Source organism: Gymnoscopelus braueri (assembly GCF_963280865.1).
Source record: "Gymnoscopelus braueri genome assembly, chromosome: 22".
NCBI classification, from domain to species: Eukaryota; Metazoa; Chordata; class Actinopteri; order Myctophiformes; family Myctophidae; genus Gymnoscopelus; species Gymnoscopelus braueri.
Genome location: NC_137624.1, coordinates 4,743,427 through 4,765,428, shown reverse-complemented (window position 1 = coordinate 4,765,428; position 22,002 = coordinate 4,743,427). Strand labels below are relative to the sequence as shown.

Below are 22,002 nucleotides of genomic sequence, written 5' to 3'. Positions count from 1 at the left end.
CCCCAGTGATTAACTCAACTCTGGGAGTGTACAAATGTAACCCAGATAAATAATTTGGCCTCCACTCCTTGGGGTGTTTTCTGTGACTACAGTTTCACATACGTGAAACTTGTCCCCTGCATTTACCCATCCTATAACTAGGAGCAGCGAGCTGCCACTAATACAGCACGGTTAGGGTTTAAGTGTCTTTTTTGGTCACATTGCTGGGGCCTGGAATCGAACCCGGGTACTCCGGCCTCCCAGGCGGGCTCTCTAACCATTCGGCCAATCTATTCACACTTCTGTTGCGGAGAATACCAGGATATCACCACCATCGCTGTGTTGTACCTGCAGACTCACACCGAAGCCAAACGGGTTTGGTGGGATGTTGGCTCCCTTTAGCTGTTGGCTATAAGGGAGCTATACTGTTGGTGACAGGAAAGCTCAGTTACTTTGGACACGAACTACGGGCGTTCCATCTCAGCTGTGGAAGCTGTCTCTCCGGTGAGTTACAACTGTCAGTTGCATTTACAGTGGTGGACAAAGTACTCAACCCCAGTATACTTAAAGGGATAGTTCACCCCAAAGATGACTTGTTTTCTATCAATTACACACCCCATGAAGCTTTGAATTCATGGAGATCTTTTATTTTTTGTCGCATTCCTAAGCCAGTAATTTGATTACCGGCGCAAAGATGCTAATGTATCCGGTAGGAGACTCAAAGGAGACTCTTTGTCTCCTACTGGACTGGAGAGACCACCGGTCATCAAATGATTGGCTTAGGAATGTAACAAAAACAAAAAAATCTCCATGAAGTAGCCTATAGATACTCCTGGTCAAATATTACTCCACTACAAGTGCAAGTTGCTCTCACAAATGTGCACTTGAGTTAAAATACCGGAGTACTTGCTTTAAAAAAAATACCTCAATATTCAAATGTACAAGCTTTTACAAATAGAAAAACAGTAAGTTACCTCTGGCATCAACAAGGCATTTCCGTCCACAAAACTGCCGCTCGCAGGATTTAGTGTCCTTTTCTTTTTTTCCCCACATCATTCTCAGTAAACCCTAGAGATGGTTGTGCATGAAAATCCCAGTAGATCAGCAGTTACTGAAATACTCAGACCATCCCATTTGACACCAACAACCATGCCACATTCAAAGTCAACTTTGACCAAACTTTCTTTCCCCATTCCATGTAATTGATTAGAAATTGTGATAATGTGCAATTTGGACAGGCATTCCTTAAACTTTAACCCCCTCAAGGACCCCCTGAGGGTCTCTGGACCCCACTTTTGAGAACCACAGATCTAGGTCCACCTTATTGGACCTTTGATTGTTCCACCTGATGAAACCAACTCCAGTGTAGACCCCTGAGCAGACCAACCAGATCTGCATGTGCAGTGTGTCAATCTGTCCACCAGGGGGTGCATTTTGTCATTGTATACTTGGAAAAGGTGAAAAGGTTTCTTTCCGTTGGTGAATTAACCCATTGAATCCGTGTGATTTTAGATTTTTTATATTATTATATGGGCTATTCAAAAATAGCTTGTAGATCTGCTATTTATTGTTTTTATCATGAACATTTGTGCAAATCTGTTTTTATATAGATATAAACATGTATGTGTTTTTTAAAGCAAACATTTTTAACTCAAATCTTTGCTGGGGATTCTACAAATGTCTTCTAAATTCTAACAGTTAGAAAAAAAACAAAAACTTATGTTGCTATGTTATCAGTGGTTCTCAAACTTTTTTCATGCCAAGGACCCCCAAAATGACATGTATTTGTCCGCGGACCCCCATCTCAAAATATTTTATTCCAGGGATCCCCACCAGAAGCAAAGATTTGAGTTACAAACGCTTTAAAAAGTACATATTCAAAGATTTGCAAAATATATATATATATATATATATATATATTTTTTTTTTACAAGCTTTTTTACAAGCTCATAGCGCGGCACCGAGTGCCACTCTATGAGCTTGTAGATCTGCTATTTTTTGAATAGCCAAAAAAAACCTACTTTAAATGACACAGTTGCGTTGCCGGTCTTAATGTGTTAAAAGGAAACGGTCCTGAGGATAAGCATACCGCCTGCATCGCCTGAAACGATGGGAACTGCACCACCCAGGACCACAAAGCCCTACAGCGGTTGGTGCATGATGGGACGTCTCGGCCCATGGTTGCAGGTGAGCTTCATGTTGGTCTTAAAATTAGGTGTGGTCTGGCACATTGTTGGTGCATTGCTATCTAAGGCAGTGGTTCTCAAACTTTTTCGTGCCGCGGACCCCCAAATTGATATATATTTCTGGCCCCCATCTGAAAATATTTTGTGCCAGCGACCCCCAGATGAGAAGATTTGGGTTAAAAAATTCAAAATGATCCAAACATTTTCAATGTTTTCAAACATTTTAAAAAATAGCCCCCAAGGACCCCTGGGGGTCCCCGGACCCCACCTAGAGAACCAATGATCTCTAAGGTACAGTGAGAAAAGTCAAGAAGAGATTGCGCCTTAGACCAGCCCATAAGCTGGTCTTTTTAACTTTTCTGTGTTTTTCCCCCGCTAATTAACGCCCTATTAATCATACTACAGCGTCACACAAAAGCATCAAAAGTAGCAGATCTTGTAGATCTGCTACTTTTTCCAATTATTTGAATTAGAATCCTGAAAAGTAACAGTCTTAGACATAATGAGGTTTCCACCCGACAGAGATGATATGTCCTTACTTTTTAGAGACATTGCAGTTCCTTTGTGGAGGAACATGGGTTCAAATGGACAGATTTTTTTTGTAAACATTGATGTATTGATTACTTTTTCCACCACTGACTATAAGTGGTTAATATATGGTAGATTGTCACAAAGTACTTCATCCTCATTACTTTGCGAAAGTAGGCCTACATGTTTTCATGGTTTCAACTGGGCCACATAAGGAAAACAGAAAAACCTGGACTGGATTTATCAGACAGATTTAATCAATGACGGATTGATGATACAGGATTGCTCATCAATGATTCATGAGGTGTGGGTCCTTGTAGATGATTGTATCATGTATTTGATCTAATTATAACCAGGCAATGCATGGGGGCTCATCACATGCCATGTTGTGTCAGCGCACTTGGATATCGTTGCTGTTGGCCGGTTGTACTGTAATCCTCGTATCTCCATGAATCTAGTTTTCGTAAATGAATGTCCTGCTTCGTCAAACTGCAGTGTCCCACAAAAGTAGCAAAAAAAAAGCCGATCTACAAGCCCACAACGGGTCACATTGCGATGCGTTTGTAACATAAATCTTTGCTCCCTGGAACAAAGTATTTTGAAAATATTTAGAAAAAATATATATATATATTTAAAGATTTTCACAAGAAAACAAAGTTTAAGAAGAGACTGACTACTAGTGTCACGTGTTTGACATATTCTCGACATGTTTTCGATCATTGGCTGTCCTTTAAGCCAATGGGGATACTTTCCCATACTCTGAACGGGCGGTCTCGTCCTCCCAGGCTATGCCTACTAGACACGCCTCTCGCCTCTATGGCTACTATACACGCCTGCTGTCGGTTCAAATCACCGTGACACAGAGTTATATATATATATATATATAATATATATATATTAAAAAGAAAGCAAGCTGGTATACATGACAGTGTGTCATGTCTTGTTGAATAGCCAAAGAAATCTTAAAATGACAGAGATGCGTCCGGATTGAATGGGTTCCCAAAGACATGTGATTCCATCAACAATCTGTGTGTGTGGTCCCGATAGCCTACGTTGTTTATTAATCTTATTGCTCTTTTTGAAGTGTAACAAGTGAATTTATTGTTGTCTTGTATGAATTACCCCATACTGCAGTAGTGCATATTATGGTCAAATCATTGCACAGTAGAGGGTGTGCAATGACTTGGGGTTTGGTATGTCTCTCGCTCTACTTATAACTGAGATGATCTTTGCCATCTTAGCCCTCACATACTCTATATGGGGTTTCCAGCATAGCTTATGGTCTAAAATTACCCCTATACCCCTATAATTACCCCTATACTCTTTCTATTGGAATGTTGTCTATCATCAGCTGGATGTCTATTTTTATCTGCCGGTTTCCAAACACCATGGATAACTTATTTTGTATTGAACCAGCATTTTAATTTAGAGAGAGAGAGAGAGAGAGAGAGAGAGAGAGAGAGAGAGAGAGAGAGAGAGAGAGAGAGAGAGAGAGAGAGAGAGAGAGAGAGAGAGAGAGAGAGAGAGAGAGAGAGAGAGAGAGAAACACACACAGAGAAGGGGGGTGACATAGACAGAGAAACAGAGACAGACAGAGAGAGAAAGAGACACACACACACACACACACACACACACACACACACACACACACACACACACACACACACACACACACACACACAGAGACAGACAGACAGACAGACAGAGAGAGACAGACAGACAGACAGACAGACAGACAGAGACAGAGAGAAAGAGAGAGAGACACACACACACACACACACACACACACACACACACACACACACACACACACACACACACACACACACACACACAGAAACAGCAGCAAAGAGACACACACAGACAGACAGACAGACAGAGAGACAGACAGACAGACAGACAGACAGACAGACAGACAGAGTGCTGCAGAGAGGCCATACAGTAATAGTGCAGAGTGGTTTGTTGCTGCTGCACCACCACACTGCATTGGAGCAGACAGAGGAGGACAGAGCCAGTGTGTGCCTGGATGGACACAATGCACTGACTGGCACCACACCACTGACACCCAACCCGACTGAGGCAAGTCCCATCAACCAAGCCTACATACGGCCCCAAAAAATAGTCCATCCACGAGCTTGTGGATCGACTATTTTTGCCGGAGATTTGTTGTTGGGGGGGGGGGGGGGGAGTGGACCTAGTATAGAGCCTTGGGGAACTCCGTTCAACTTAGTATATGGGTTCATAGGGGATTTAACTCGCCACTGAATACTAATGATTGTTATTTGCAAAATGATGGTTTATTTTTTGTCCAGAATCTGAATTCTGATACTTTTGCTCTCCGTGCTGTCAGTGTATTGATAAACCTGCAGATTGTTGGTTAATACAACCTTGGCCAGTGTAATTTGTAGCTGATGTGATTTCATGTTTTAGCTTAAAGGGGTAGTTCACCCACAAAATGACTTTTTTTCTATCAATTACTCCCCCAATTGCATTCCTAATTCAATATTCAAATATTTCATTAATTGAAGTAAATAGGAGATCAAGGTAGAACTATGTAAAAATGCATATTCATGGACGCTCACAGTATAATCCAGGGAGGACTACTACTGTCGGGTTATAAGCAAATGTTTTTAATATAGTTTTGCTCTTGCTAAGCTTGGCCTCCTATTTGCTTAAGTTCATGACATTTTTAGAATACTGGATCAGGATTGCGACAAAAAACACAAACACGTCCATAAATATAAGGCTTCATGGGGCGAATAATACATTTTTAATTTTTGGAGTGAACTACCCCTTTAACCACTGCAACATTCAGCGATGAGAGAAAACTCCCTCTGCTTGTGACCAGTACAATTTGCTTGCTCACCCTCACTTAAAGTTGATCACATGGACGCGTTTCACTTTAAGATTGATCCTCCGTTGATGTGTCATTTAGAGAGATGATGACCTTTATCTAAGAAGCCTTTGTGACGGCTTGTATTAATTTCTGTTTCAAGGTCCAGTAGCTTGTGAGTGAAGATGTGTTTTTTTTTTGGCTAACAGCGCTGGCCGCTGGAACTCTAATGGAATTGTCTGCTTGCGGGAGATACTCAACTGCATAGAGATGCATTGCATTTATTGATTAAATATCAGCTTGCAGCAGGCCTATATATATATATATTTGTGTGTGTGTGTGTGTGTGTGTGTGTGTGTGTGTGTGTGTGTGTGTGTGTGTGTGTGTGTGTGTGTGTGTGTGTGTGTGTGTGTGTGTGTGTGTGTGTGTGTGTGTGTGTGTGTGTGTGTGTGTGTGTGTGTGTGTGTGTGTGTGTGTGTGTGTGCGTGCGTGCGTGCGTGCGTGCGTGCGTGCGTGCGTGCGTGCGTGTGTGTGTGTGTATGTATACATATATATATATATATACACATACATATACATATATATATGTGTGTGTATATGTATAAATGTATGTGTGTTTGTGTGTGTGCATGTTTGTGTCTCGCGCATATCTCAAGCACCGTCTGACCGATCGTCTTCAAACTCGTCGTGTGTGTCGCAAAGGACCCGCTGATGTTTTTGTGCCAATTGGGAATTGGGTCAGATCTGTGGTTGTCCAGAAGCAAAAATAAAAACAAATCTCTGTCTGTCTGTCTTTCTGTCTGTCTGTCTGTCTGTCTGTCTGTCTGTCTGTCTGTCTGTCTGTGCCCCATTGTCACGTCACGATCATCCGTTCCATAGTTATTGGCGGTTGAATGTAGGTTGTTTTCGCCAAAACGCAAAAAAATGGAACAGAAAGCTGAGAAAAAGGCATGTTTCCAAATCCATTAGAATGGCAGTGAATGTGGCTGTTTTTTTTTTTTGCGATCACGTGATCTCCTGCTTCACATGGGAGTCAAATGGTGAAGGTTAGAGAAGAGCGCCATCTATCGTAAACACTGAAAACACCAGTACACCCTGACGGTGTGGGCTTTGGATTGACACACGTCAAAACACGTCATTGGCAGTCAATGAGTTAATCATAATAACAATGGGTACAACTAGGTATAGCATAACCGGAGTGGCACGCGTTCCCAACAGCATCGTTCCCAACGAGCATCGCCGCCTTAGGATATATCAAAACGTTGATATAGGGGGGAGAAAATCCAGTTAATTTCTACATACGCTGACGATGTGATGTTATGTGTGGTCTGGTCGCAGATGGAAAGGGCGGGGTCTCCGGCGGGGGGCGACCCCGGGCAGCGGCAGCGGCAGCGCAGCGCCGGGAAGCCCAGGAGGAGGTGGGGCGGCCTGAGACAGCGCTGGAAGATGCTGGGCGTGTTCGAGATCGACCAGCGCCACGCCTTCCACGGCCTGACGTGCATGATGAAGGAGGGGCTCTCGGCGGCCGTCCAGAACACCATCGACAACCCGCCTACGGTAAGTCGCCCGAAGACCCGATTCACACTCCGTTGTGCCTCTCTATCACACCACACTCACGCTAATATGTCATGCACATCCCACACAAATCATTAAAACACGCCAGTGTCTCAACGCAGCCGGTCGGCAGTCTGGGTTGCCACGTTGGGTGCAGACAAGCAGACAGGTCAGTGTTGCCAGATGTGCGCCAGAAACAAGCAAACCACCTTCATGAAAAAAAAAAAAACAGCCGAAGGGGTCCACGATGTTTCACGGGGGTCCCAAGACTCCCAGGGGGTCCGCGGACCCCCAGGGGGTCCCCCATGTATTTTTCTTTTTTTTTTATTAATTATTTTTTATTTACTTATTTTTGGGAAATTTTTATCCCACGATTTTGGTACCCCAAAATAAGCGAGCCCTCGCTAGAGCCCCGTGCGCGTCTAGCGATCCGGGCGCCCTACGCGTATAACATAGTGTATAACATTAATGTTATTGGTTAATGTATGTTTCATGAACTTTCATCATATCATAATTTGCATCTGAAAAGTAATTAGTATCTAAAGTTTTCAAATAATTGAAGTAGAGTAAAAGCACAATATTTGCCTCTGAGATGTAGTGGAGTAGAAGTAAAAGTATTGGAAATTGGAAATACTCAAGTAAAGTAAATGTACTTAGTTACTTTCCACCACTGCCTCTTAAGACTCCACCTCACTTCACTCTCCTTCTACCCCTTCCTGACACCTTCTGCCTCGATTGATGCTAGCAACTGACCAAGACATGGCTACGCATGCAGACATATTATTTTGGGCTCATGTGTTCTCACGTTTTTGTTACTTAGGTTTGTGTACAGATTGTTCTTTCAATAGTATTGTTAACTTTAGACTGATAGGTTCCTGGTCAACCTGGGATTCTAGCTTCCCTGCATTCTATGCGTTTACTTTGCTTATTGTAAGTCGCTCTGGATAAGAGCATCTGCTTAATGCATCAGAATGTATTTTGCCCAATAATGATGACATGGCCAAAATGTGGATGCCATGTTGAAAGTGGTTGATAAATGCATGGTTGCAGAGAAGAAAACACATGTCTATATTAACATGTGTCATATGTCACATATAGATGGACGGGCATGGATTGAGATGCCCTCAGCATTGATCTGAAATCCGATTAATATGCCAAAGAATATGCATAAAAGAACTGAATTTGACATTAAATGTGAACACTAGAACTAGAGGGTGGCAAGCGCCATCCCTCTGAGACCCCAAAAGACACCCCCGATACCAGAGCCGTTTTAAAAGAATACATATTGTCAAAATGGGTTTTTAGTTTGCAGTGGTGGAAAAAGTACTCACATGTTTTACTTAAGTAAAAGTATCAATACTGCAATGTAGAAATACTCTGTTACAAGTGAAAGTCCGGAATTTCTAATTTACTTGAGTAAAAGTACAAAAGTATTGGTATCAAAATATACTTTTTGATACAACAGTAAAAGTACTCATTGTGCATAATGTCCCATTTCACAAGTTCAAAATAGCCGATCTACAAGCTCACAATGCGTCGCATCGCGACGCATTGTGAGCTTGTAGATCTGCTATTTTCAAATGGCCGAAATGTGTAGGGCTGAAGTGGTTAGTGTGTTTTGCGATAATAATCGAAGTCTAAAAAGTAACTAGTAACTAAAGTTTTCAACGAATTGTAATGGAGTAAAAGTACAATATTTGCTTCTGAGATGTAGTAGAGTAGAAGTAAAAGTAAAAAAAAAATGGAAGTACTTAGTTACTTTACACCACTGTTAGTTTGTGATCATGTATGTGCTAAAAGTGTGATTTTTATAGATCTGTTTGCAATGGAACCACTAGTTCTGGTTCCTCCATCGCAGAGCACAGATAACGATGATGGACGATATTTGGACTCGTACCATGACCCGGTAGCTACACAAGCAGAGGCCATGTGTTAGTCATTGTCACTGGGCAGTGACACAGAATCATGTGCTACTGGGCAGCCCTAATCCACTGCCCGATGACTCAGCACTTTGACAGTCAAAACAAACACACATACACACACACACGCGCGCACTCACACACACACACACACACACACACACACACACACACACACACACACACACACACACACACACACACACACACACACGCACGCACGCACGCACGCGCGCACGCACACGCACACACACGGGAGCATGCATTCCACAACTGGTAAAAAGCATGCTTCCCTAATTTTGTGGTTGTTTCCAATGACACATTCACAATGGACAATGTTGTGTTATTTTTGCATTCCGTAACGCGCCCTCAATTCAGTATTTCACGTCAGTGTGGGAAGCTCTGGCCCACACAGTTCTACCTCCATTTATCGGTTGTTGTAATGCAGTCGTTCTCAAATGTTTTCACGTCAAAGACCCCCAAATAAATATGTACTTGAACCCTCATCTGAAAAGAGTTTGTGCCAGGAACCCCCATACATGATTTGTGTTGTTAAAATATTTAAAAAATATCCACAATTTCCCCAAACTTTTCACGCTTAAAGGGATTTCACTTTCGTTTTATCGTCTACTCAGGCTTTTGGGTGCACCCCGGACAGTTTTTAAGTTGCTTGATTCAGTATTTAGATATTTGATATTCATTTTATCAGACACTCCCCCTTCCTATACAAACCCATTGTAACTCCATTTAACCATGTTAGATTCAATGAAAACACCCGTCCTTGGTTCTGGTGACTGATATTGTCCTTCTTATGTGTGAGGGGGCCGTGTTTTGTCAATCACTTTTTTCATTTATATTGTATATTTTGAAAATAAAATAAAAATACAATACAATAAAAAAAATACAATGCAATTAATGAAAAAAGTTATGGAAAAAACATAGCCCCTTCACATATTAGGAGGGCAGTATAAGTCACCAAAGTATATAGGGTTAAAGTAATTAAACTGATTCTGATGCTATGTGAACACATTTTGGAGAGGACCCCCAAGGAACCCTCTCGAGGACCCTTGGGGGTCCCCCGGAACCCACTTTGAGAACTGTTGTAATGGACGATGAAAACCCTCTTTTGGAAACGGACCATTAGAGTTTTGTCGAGATGCAAAGCGGTCGCACTTCCTCTGAAATTCGTCTGAAACAAAACAAACAGCTCAGAGTGTGTTGTGGGTTGAAATTCTTGATTAGGAATACCCCCTTGAGATGCAGCATCACTTTTTCGAGGAGATCCCTAAAGACAGCAGTACAATATACTATAAACACAGTACACACAATAAAAAACAATTAACAAAAACACTGAAAAACTAAATATCAACCAGACCAAAACACAACACATAAGACAAAGACAAAATCAGGGTATTACACTCTAAGCAAGCACAAAAAGATGGATCATTTGTTCAGAGTCAAATATCATTGTCATTTTCTATGTCAGCGTTATAGCATACAGTTGATTTAAAGGTATAGGGTGGAGTGTAGACAATTTATTGAAGAATATTCGAGCATAGAAACATTAGCAACATAGCACAGGCCTCCTGGCCTGGGCTCCACACCCCTCGAGCTCCAGAAGGGCAAAAGCACGCAGAGCACCAAGCTCAGACCATCCTTATACTGTAGCTGTCCACCCTAACAGAGATGCTGTCCTTGAATGGTCATGTTATATGTACACGCATGCTACGCTTATAGACAACATCAATGCTAATGCTTAACCAGCCAAAAGAGAATAGTGAAGTGGAAAATAGACCTTGGAACAACTGTTGACCAGATCCTATTGACAGCAACAGACTCCCTGCTGTGTGAACTTAAGTGAAACACTCTACGGTCCAAATACAATTAGATAGAACAGAAAAGTACTGTTTTACTTAAGTAAAAGTATCAATACTGCAACGTAGAAGTCCTCTGTTACAAGTAAAAGTCCGGAATTCCAAATTTTACTTGAGTAAAAGACAAAAGTATAATTGCCATCAAAATGTACTTAAAGTGCCAAAAGTAAAAGTACTGAAATGTTTCAAAATAGCAGATCTACAAGCTCACAACGCGTTGCGATGCGCCGCGTTGTGAGCTTGTAGATCAGCTATTTTCAAATAGCCTAGTTATAAAACAGAGCTAAAGTGGTTAATGTATGTTTTATAATGTAATAATTGATATCTGCAAAGTAACTAGTAAAGTTTTCAAATAATTGTAGTGGAGTAAAAGTACAATATTTGCCTCTGAGATGTAGTGGAGTAGAAGTAAAAGTATAGACAATTGGAAACACTCCAGTAAAGTAAAAGTACCTCAAAATTGTACTTAAGTACAGTACTTGAGTAAATGTACTTAGTTACTTTACACCACTGCTCCTGTTTAGAAGGGTTATATGATAAGTCATCATTAGGTCCCTGTGGCTGCATGCTGTTAATTTGGTGTATTCAAAACATCTCCTTTTGAGAGAACAATTTAGGGATGTTACCCCATCTAGGGGCAGTAACCTGTTACTACACCAACAAAACAAAGGATGGACATTTCATGTACGCACTACAGTTTTGTGTTCAGAGAGCCGCAACTTTAGACACCTTTTTGCTTGTACAACATAGGCCATGTCTTTCCACAAGGGCAGGTAATAGGGGTGTAACGATACGTTTTAACAACGATTCGATACGTATCACGATACTTGGTTGTCGATACGATACATGAACGATACAGGTTAATTTAGAACGATACGATACGTTTCGATTCAGCGATTTAGTCGATACGATACATGAACGATACAGGACAGGTTAATTTAGAACGATACGATTCCATTCAATGATTTAAAATCGATATAGTAACTATTTATTTACCCAAAAATTCTGTGTGAAAAATAAATACCTGGATACTGGATATAAACCCCTCTTTCTCTTTTTTTCTTCTTAAAAGTACTTAGTATTGATATAATTGATTATTTGCATTGCAGAACGATTCGATACGATTATTTGCATTGCAAAACGATTCGATACGATTCAAAGTCAAACGATACGATATTTAGCTGTTTGCATATCGATATAGTAGATCGTTGAAAATTCAAAACGATGCATCGATGCAGTTACTGTATCGTTACAGGCCTAGCAGGTAAGCATATTATACTGACTGTGCACCACAAGTGTTGGAATTGGAGCAAGAATGGACAGCATGTGTCTTTATTTTGAAGTGCCGCTATTTCAACTCATCTTGTTTGGTTTGTTGTTTGTTGTTTGTTGTTTGATTTTTTCTTTCTTTCTTTCTTTCTTTCTTTCTTTCTTTCTTTCTTTCTTTCTTTCTTTCTTTCTTTTACAAAGCAAATTATCATTTATTTACAGCATTCTTTTCCTCTTCTTTTTTTTTCCCAGAATGAACTTTCAGATGATGATTTCCGATCAGAAATTACTCAAATACACCAGGTAAGTCTAAACCTCTACATCACTCTGGGGCCTTTGGTGAGCATGTACTGACATTAGCACATTTCTTAAGTAAGGTCTTAACAGTGGTGGAAAGTAACTAAGTACAATTACTCAAGTACTGTACTTTTCTGAGACTTTATACCTCTCCACTGCATTTTTGAGGCAAAAGTACTTTTTTACTGCACTACATTTACTTGACACCTTTGGTTACCCGAGGTAGAGGTTAACTATGTAAAAAAAAATCAACAATTTATAGGATGTATTATTATAGATATAGATTATAGATAGATTAGATCAGGGGTGGGCAACTTTGATGATGGATAGGGCCACTATATTTCCACACTCACTCGAGAGGGCCACATTGCACTGTCGGGCAGACACCTCCGTATTTTTCGTAAATTAATGCCGTACTTCGCCATTCTTTGTCACCACAAAAGTAGCAAAAATAGCCGATCTACAAGCTCAAAACGCAGATCGGTTATTGGCACCGTTGGCCCGGTCGCTCCGAAACTGTGCACACACACTCCCTGGATGCCAATTCAGAACCTCTGCCCCAAATCTTTCACATGGGCCTGTTATAGCGCCACCAGGAGGCCGATTTGTGCAAAACCCATTTTTTTATATTACTCCTACAAATTTTATCCAAACGTCATGCAAATCGGTACACAGTATCACTATAGTCATGTGATCAACACGGATCTGTCCGATTTCCCATATTCCATCCTCATTGCCTAAGGTTGGCTTCCAAAGTTTGCAGGATTGGTCCGTTTTGAACAAAAAGCCTCAAAGTATACACACAGCTTGGGATTTCCGTGACATTTCACACGCACATTCCCACTAGGCCGAGGAAGAAATGCCACCCTTCTCACATTGGCCTGTTATAGCGCCACCAGCAGGTCTAATTTAGCAAAACACATTTTTGGAACAAAATGCCTCAAATCATGAATGCAGTGTCAATGCAAGAATAAATGGCACGGTTGGCAACCTTTTCACATTGGCCTATTATAGCGCCACCAGGAGGCCAGAATAACATACCTGACCTGGCGGAGACCTAGTTTTTGCTATTTTTTAATTGGAATCCTGAAAAGTAACATTTTCATTTAATTTCAAATGCTATACTTATGTTAGCTTTATGAATTTAAATACGAATACATTGGATACATAAAAAAGACAATAGAATTGTAATACTAGTCAATAAGCTACTAATATAGACAGAAGTAATTAAAGCGGGTCATGTTTGGAATTGTAACAGCTGAAATCAATAATATATCTATATAATAGTATTCCAATATTAACCTGCGGGGCGCATGGCCGCATGTGGCCCCCGGTCCGCCAGTTGCCCATGTATGGATTAGATAAAACTATATTTTGTGTGTGCGTGTGTGAGTGTAGGATTTTAGGATGAAGACGTTTGCAGGCAAGGTATTCGCCAACCTGCGCAGCTCCTTAGGGATCTCAGAGAACACCTACCAGGAGTCCCTGTGCTCTGAACAATGCTACCTCCAGTTCATCAGCAACTCCAAGAGCAAGGCCGACTTCTTTCTGACGTGAGTTCTTCTGAAATGTGCATCCATGCAGTGTTAACTTCGTCGACTAAAGCTATGATGAACAATGTTTGTCAGCCTTTTTTCACTGACGAAAACTAAATAAAAACCAAATAAGAACTAAATAAAAACTAAGCTATGATGACTAAAACTAAATATAATCAATTTAATCAACAAAATAAAAACTAGAGGAACATGTTAGGGAGATCAAGTAGAACTAAGACGAGGCATTTTATGCTTGGTTGCACATGGGTGGCGCGCTCCGGAAATAGCCGATCTACAAGCTCACAATGCCTTAAATACATTTTAGTCGACTAAATCAAATGTAGATTTAGTTGACTAAAAACGAAAACCTTTTCAGGTTACTTAAATATGTCTAAAACTAAATGAAATTTTATTCAAAAGACTATGACTAAAACGAATCAAAATTTGCTGTCAAAATTAACACTGTGATGATTAAAGTTGTCGAGAGTCCGGCTTGTCAACACCAACTCGGGAGTCCTGAATCACTGCCCTCCACACCCTCCTGTGTAGCATCAGGGTCTTGAGCCCTGCAGTATTGCTAGCTCCGCTGTCAGGCCACAGTGCATTTAGGAGGTGCGCCTCTTCCCCTTCCAAGCTGTGCCCTGGGTTGGCTTGGCTCCAACAGTGTCAGTTTGCTCGCCATCAGTTCCGGGTGCCTGACACAGTGCCCAGTCAGCCTCATCCTTCTCTTTCTGGACCTTTTAATGGTCTCAGATATGTCATGAATGCAAAGGTTAAAGCCCCGATCTGCAATTTCTTCAACTGGTTGGCTGAATATAGAAGAGTAGGACCATAGATTTATAATTATAATAACTAATAATCATTCAACACTGTGCTGATTGTTTACAACACAGCACTAACGTGGAGTACTCCTTTCACACCTTTTCCACAAATCACAGATTGGTGCTTGGCCTAAAACAACATTCCAGTTGTGAGATTTGTTTTTGCTTTTATCCCTGAATGTGGAACTAGACCAAGACGTCTGTGTGTGTGTGTGTGTGTGTGTGTGTGTGTGTGTGTGTGTGTGTGTGTGTGTGTGTGTGTGTGTGTGTGTGTGTGTGTGTGTGTGTGTGTGTGTGTGTGTGTGTGTGTGTGTGTGTGTGTGTGTGTGTGTGTGTGTGTGTGTGTGTGTGTGTGTGTGTGTGTGCGTGTGTGCGCACGCGTGTGTGGGCGTGTGCGTGCGTGCGCGTGTGTCCTCTAGGAATGATAAGCGCTTCTTTCTGAAGACCCAGAACAAGCGAGAGATCCACTTCCTGCTGTCCAACCTGCACATCTATGTGGAGCACCTGAGGAACTACCCCCACTCGCTGCTGGTCAAGTTCCTGGGTACCCGACACACACACCCACGCGCACACACACACACACACACACACACACACACACACGTGTACACACACGTGTACACACTCACACTTTTGATGTGTGCACATGCACGCACAAATGTACACCAGTGGTGGGCAAAGTGTTATACTCAAGTTAATACTCAAGTATTCCAAAGTGCAAATTACGAAGTACATTTAGTTGCTGTGGAGTGGAAAGCTTGTATGTCCAAAACCGTTTCTTTTTGATTATTATTTCTAAAACATTTAAGAATAGTGAAAATAGCCGATCTACAAGCTCACATCGCGTTGTCACGCGATGTGAGCTTGTAGATCGGCTACTTTCACTACTTTTGTGTGACACTCTAATACACACATGGGCAACATACGGCCCGGGGGCCGGACCTGGCCCTTTGACCATCTTAATCCGACCCGCCAAGTACTCAAAGAAAGAAAAAATTACCCCCACCAAAAACGTACATTCTAAAAGGCTGCCGTATGTTAATGGTTTGGAGAAAAAAATATTTAACTTGACCTCAATTAATAGTAATTCATATTTACCATTTTAGTACTATACCTACTACTTGCATTCCTCCATCTATATGCACTCAAATGTTTTATGTTTATAATGTAACAGTGAAACAGTCAACCTTGAGTCCATATTTATAACATAATGCACTGTGTTTTATCAGTGACCTATGGAGTGGTGCATATCAGATTGGATACTGTATACATTTATAGGCTAATTTAAAAGCTGATACGGCATTGACGTGGATTGTTTTAAGTAATATTTTTATCGTAAGGCCAGAGTACACCAGGGTGATACAGTACAGTACAGCTGTAAACAAATACAAATGAACAATTTTCAGTTACAACATTTTGTAACTGAAAATTATTGTTGTGAAAGCAAGTACCTTATTGTTAAGTAGACTGGCATGTCAAATTCATGCAGTTTTAACATAATTCAGCACTATGTGTTTCAAGTTTCATTCAATTGTGTGGCTCTCACTTTATCGAAGTCAGTATGGCCCCCTGGAAATAAATCTTGCCCACCCCTGCTCTAATATGATGAAGTAGGGCATTCATTTACGAAAAAAGGTTGAAATAATGGAGATACAAGGTTTTAGCAGCGATTTTCCGTTTAATAACAATGCATTGCTGTATTTACATTTGGAATGTTAAAACAGTTTTACTGGGATTGAGTACTTTGTCACCACTGATAACATTTCTCTCTGAATTCAGCCTGACTTTAATGTCAACTGCTTTTAACGTGTGAAAATGTCTCCTATGTTTATTCTCAAGGTGTTCACAGGATCACTATTTCCCGCCAACAGGTACTGTTGACATTTTAGTTTTGTGTGTGTTTTAAGTGGACCGTGGTTGTTGACCATGTTTTATAACGCACACCGTCTTTCCTTTGCAGAAATATTTTATTGTCATGCAAAGTGTCTTCTATCCAGATGAGAGAATCAATGCCAGGTAAGCTAACCTTATCTCCTAAAGTGTGCTATCTGCTATATCGTCACAGTCGTGTGGAAACTTTAACATCGTTACTTTTCAGGAAATGGAAAACAGAACCTGTGTTCCATTGGATCAAATGTTGTTATTTTGTCACAATACCTTTCATTGGTTCAGTATTTATGAATTGATTTAATATTTACAGAACCCACAGACACACAATAGGCCCAACTCACTTTAACTTTCAAAATGTTTCTAAAATAGCACAAATAGTAGATCTACAAGCTCGCAATGCATCGTAATGACAGATTCCTTGTACATACAAGGGAATTCCTGCCCTATGGACACTTTCAGCTGTAGTTTTCCACGTTGTACTCTTCATGAGATAAGAAAAGGCTGAGAACCAGGTTAAGTTTTGGGGGCGGCCATAGCTGAGTGGTTAGTGAGCCCGCCTAGGGAGCCAGAGGCCCTGGTTGCCCCAGGTATGCCAGCATATGTGTTGATGAAATGAAATTTGTCCCTGAGCAAGACTCTTAACCCCTAATTGCTCACAGGCCCTCATTGGAAACAAGTCCGCAAGGACTTTCATGAACGTCCTGTTAAAAGGAATTATCCTTATCCTTAAGTGTCCCGATTATGGGTAGCCTGTCATAATAGGCGACATTTGGGGAAAAGGGTTAGGGTTAACAGTTGGCAAAAAAAGCCAATCTACAAGCTAACAATGGGTTGCAAGCTTGTAGATTGGCTATTTTAGGCAAACAGTTATGGTGTAGAGGGAATATAAGGGGGGGGGAGTACAGACCCCTGGGGGACCCCGGTCAACAAAGTATATACGGTTGGTAAATAAGTTGTTAATATACTGCCTGTCTTTCAGATATGACATTAAAGGAGCACTTCACCATTTTCAACCTTATCTTCATATAATTGGTCGTCACACTAATGCTCATTATAAGATGGCACCATTTCAGCTTACTCACTCTGTGTCTCATTGGTGGGCTGCCTACCATCATCGATGGGGATTCCAAGCTAATAGGAACTACAGCCTTTCTCTTCCTGTAAAGTTAGCATGCTGACATAGAAGCCATGGCATTGATCTTGCATTAACAAACAAAAAACACTAAAAGTTAAAAAAAGGTTTGAAATCTTGTTTGAAACGACCAGACCTGCCTACTAATGATGTCACTGGTAGGCAGGTTTCTGAACTGTCCACAGCCCTCCTCTGAGTCAGTCGACAGAACCGGTGCCATTTTCTAATGAGCATTAGTGAGGACCAATTATACGAAGATAGGTTGAAAAGGCGTGAAGTGCTCCTTTAAGTATAGTTTGTTTCTTCCAGGTATGACATTAAGGGTTGTGAGGTGAGCCGGTGGACAGAACCCGCTCCAGAAGGGAGCCAGGTCATTGTGGTTCTGAAAGACCTCAACTTCAAAGGACAACACATCATTCTGGGTGAGTTCACACCAGTGATAATTTCATTGACGAATTTTTTTTGTCGACTATACTTTCTTCACTGACAAAAAAAAAAAAAAGCCATGATGAATAAATCTATGACTAAATATACTGACAATTTCGTCAACATATAAAAACTAGACTGAAATGTTAGGGAGGGACTAGTAGGGCTTTCACGACTAGAGATTACTGGTCGACTAATCTTACCCAGTGTATAGTCGACTACTTGATGTTTACCTATAAAAAAAATATATATATATTTATGCCGTTTTAAGGGAAGCGCTTCTGGCACAGCAGCACAGCAGCGTCTCTCCAAGGATACTTAAAGGGAGGTTATTGCCCAATAATAGGCTATTATTGGGCATACTTTTGACCCCTTTTGATCAAAATAAAGGCACGAGGATAATGATAATACTGTAGTAATGGCATTAAAACAATGCGAAAAAGAAAAAAACAACAACATGGTCGACAAGTGGTTTTACTAGTCGACTAGTCGGCTAGTTGGTGAAAGCCCTAGGGAGTCGGGACTAGTAGAGAAGAGATCCAGTAGAACTAAGACAAGTCATTTTATGTTTGGCTGCGCGTGTGTGTCACGCTTGCCGATCTACAAGCTCGGCAATAATAGGGACCATTCTTTTCAAGTGACGATTGGCAACCCTACTCCTCAGTCACAAATCAATTATTTCTAGCTATTGACCGATTGACCGAGATCTGACCTCATCTGTCTGTGTGTGTGTGTGTGTGTGTGCGTGTGCGTGCGTGTGTGTGTGTTTGTGTGTGTGTCAGTGTGTGTGTGTGTGTGTGTGTGTGTGTGTGTGTGTGTGTGTGTGTGTGTGTGTGTGTGTGTGTGTGTGTGTGTGTGTGTGCAGACCAGCAGCGTGCGTGGCTCCTGCGTCAGGTGGAGATAGACACACAGTTCCTGCAGAGACTCAACGTGTTGGACTACAGCCTCCTGCTGGCTCAGCAGCCGCTGCACTATGACGAGCGGCAGCAGGGTCTCTCCCTCGCCACTCTCATCGTCAGAACCAAAAAGTAGGTACCAGTATTGTCAAGTCATTTTTCATTTTAACCCATTAAGACCTGAGGCCGATTCTACAAATACCTACTAAATCAGAAGTTCTCACACTTTCAAGATGTAGAAAAATGTTTTTAAAAAAATGGGGTTGGGGTGAAAATGTTTGTGAATAATGTTTTAAACAGGGATGCCAGGTTGAAAGTGGTTGATAAATACATTGTTGCATTGTGTCAGTGTCTAATGTGTCTATAACATGTGTCATGGACGGCCATGGATTGAGATGCACTCAGCATTGATTGAAATCAGATTCATCTGCAAAACACTGTTCATAATTGGGGAAGATATGCATAACAGAACAGAATTTGAGGTTAAACGTGAACACTAGAGGGTGACAACTGCCACCCCCCTGAGACCCCAAACGACGCCCCTGTTCCACCCCGTGTTTGACTTTTCAGATCCGTAAACCCAGGCAGTCCCATCCACGCGGGCGTCACCGCCGGAGACGACTCCTCCGCCCCGCCGTTGTCGGAAACGGACAGCTGCTGCCTGAGGCGACCCTGGGGCGAAAACGAGCCCAGCGGCAGCGGCGACCCGGCCTCGCTCGAGGACTTCCGGGCCCAGAACCGACGCCTGCTGCCCAACTTCAAGAACCCGCTGCATGTCATCGACGGGCCCGAGCAGCGCTACTTCGTCGGCATCATCGACATCTTCACGGTTTACGGCTTCAAGAAGCGCTTGGAGCATTGGTGGAAGAGGCTGAGGCACCCGGGCCAGTCCTTCTCCACCGTTAGTCCCCCGGCGTACTGTCTCCGGCTCTGCCAGTGGGTACGGGACAACACCCAGTAAGGCCTGTAATCGTCGCTGGTCGGGGGGGGTGCCGAAACCTTGTATGTCCAACACGGTAATGAAAAAAATAAAGTAAGAACCTGTGTTCCAATGGATCCAAAAGAGCACTGAAGTCCTTACGTTCACTGCCACTAGAGCGAGCTGTTCCGCTGGTTTGTGGCTTTATTTTTTGTGTTGAAATCCCCATTGGGGAATCTTAGATCACGTCATATAAGAACTGTGTTTGAAAAATAAACACACCACCCCGGCAATTTTACTCATATGGATATGAAGCATCGACTGAAGGTGGAAATGTCCACATTTATCCAAAGAGTAACACAATAAACGCTAGAAACGAGTCAAACGACCCAAAGACTACATTTCCCATGAACGCAGCTGCCGTAGGGACAGTGATTTCAGACCCGGAAGTGTAGTTCTTAAGACTTTTAAGGCAGAATTAATTCCATTTTCCACAGGCTGTATCAAATATGAATGAATATCATAAACGATGCAGAGCCACCCCCCTGACAAAAATACCGGAGTGGTGTGTTTATGTTTGGAACACAGTTCTTATATGACGTGATCTAAGATTCCCCAATGGGGATTTCAACACAAAAAATAAAGCCACGCACCAGCGGAACACACCCTCTAGCGGCAGTTACGTCAGACTTCGGTGCTCTATGTAGTTATTCGTTAGTCACAAGCTCTTGTTAATACTTTTCATTGGTTCAGCATTCATAAAACCCACAGACACTTAGCCACTAACTTTGACTTTTAAAATGTTTCGAAAATAGCAAATCTGCAGATTGTAGATCGGCTATCTTCACTACTGTAGTGTGACAGTGTTGTACAACAAAGTAGGGCTTTAATTTACATGAAAACATACAAATGTGAAATATGGAGATACAAGGTTTCTGCCCGAAAAGCAACGATATATGGGAGGGAGCCGTGACCCAAATACAAACACGTATATGATGTGAAATACAAACATCCCACTGTGCAGCAGGCAAAGTACATGAGACTTTGAGAACATATAAAATTACCGTTATCAATCCCCATGGGGAAATTATTTATGCTTGGGACATGGGATAGTGCTTATCCCATTATCTATGGCACCACTGCTCTGTTGAAAAAATGGAAACGTTTACAGCCAGTAGGCCTTTTTTTCTCTCTTTCTTTTGCGAACATGGCCAGCATTTTTTCAGCTTTGTCTTAGTAGCGTATAGGTTCCTTCCTCAACATTGATGCTGACTTTCCATCACTTCCGACTGTGTCTGTGATCACTTATTTTGTGTTTTAATGTAACATCATCATCGTATAACCGGGAGTTGAATTGGAATTTGGTAAAGTGGTGGAACTCTTGACCGTGAGAGGCCGAGGTGAGTGAATAGCTAGTTGGGGGGAGGGGGTAAAATAAAGGCAATTTTTTACTCAGCTTTCATTTCCGTTAGCATTGCTACAACGTGCTAACACGCGACTGTATGCTGTTCTTTAAGTCTGCTATTGTCTTATAGCAGATTGCCTTTTCACCACACATTGATAATGGCCTTAAAATGCATTATTTGTACCTAATACTAAGAGTTTATTTCATTTGAACTCATTCTTTTGGGACTGCTCTTTGTGTTTTTGGTTGAAGAAACTTGAATCCTTCCCTGAAGTGCCCTTCATCAGAAGAAACTCTCAATCCACATCTGGTCAAGAAATGCTATGTCATTAAATCTAATTCATTTGCTTCTGATTTATTAATAAATTAATACAATTTTCTTCATATTAAGAGGCACCATTTTATGAGACATACTGTACAAAAATACTTCAAATTGTCTGCCAATAAATGCTTGTTTGTGCCTTATATCTGTGAATATTTGTCCGAGGCTTTTCATTATGTTGGTGGTCTCATATTGTCTCAGGACACTTTTTTCACCA

General features: G+C 41.6%; 1 protein-coding gene across 1 annotated transcript; it reads left to right on the top strand.

The window, feature by feature from the left end:
* The first annotated feature begins 422 nt into the window (after nt 1–422).
* LOC308078077 (phosphatidylinositol 4-phosphate 5-kinase-like protein 1) lies at nt 423–21,393 on the top strand. The gene is made up of 11 exons (XM_080419137.1): nt 423–483; nt 2,044–2,166; nt 6,865–7,083; nt 12,395–12,445; nt 13,838–13,992; nt 15,215–15,339; nt 16,635–16,666; nt 16,756–16,811; nt 18,127–18,239; nt 19,109–19,271; nt 19,710–21,393. Exons 2-11 carry the CDS (start codon nt 2,089–2,091, stop codon nt 20,098–20,100), a joined length of 1,383 nt encoding a protein of 460 aa, XP_080275263.1. The 5' UTR covers nt 423–483; nt 2,044–2,088; the 3' UTR covers nt 20,101–21,393.
* The last annotated feature ends 609 nt before the right edge of the window (nt 21,394–22,002 follow it).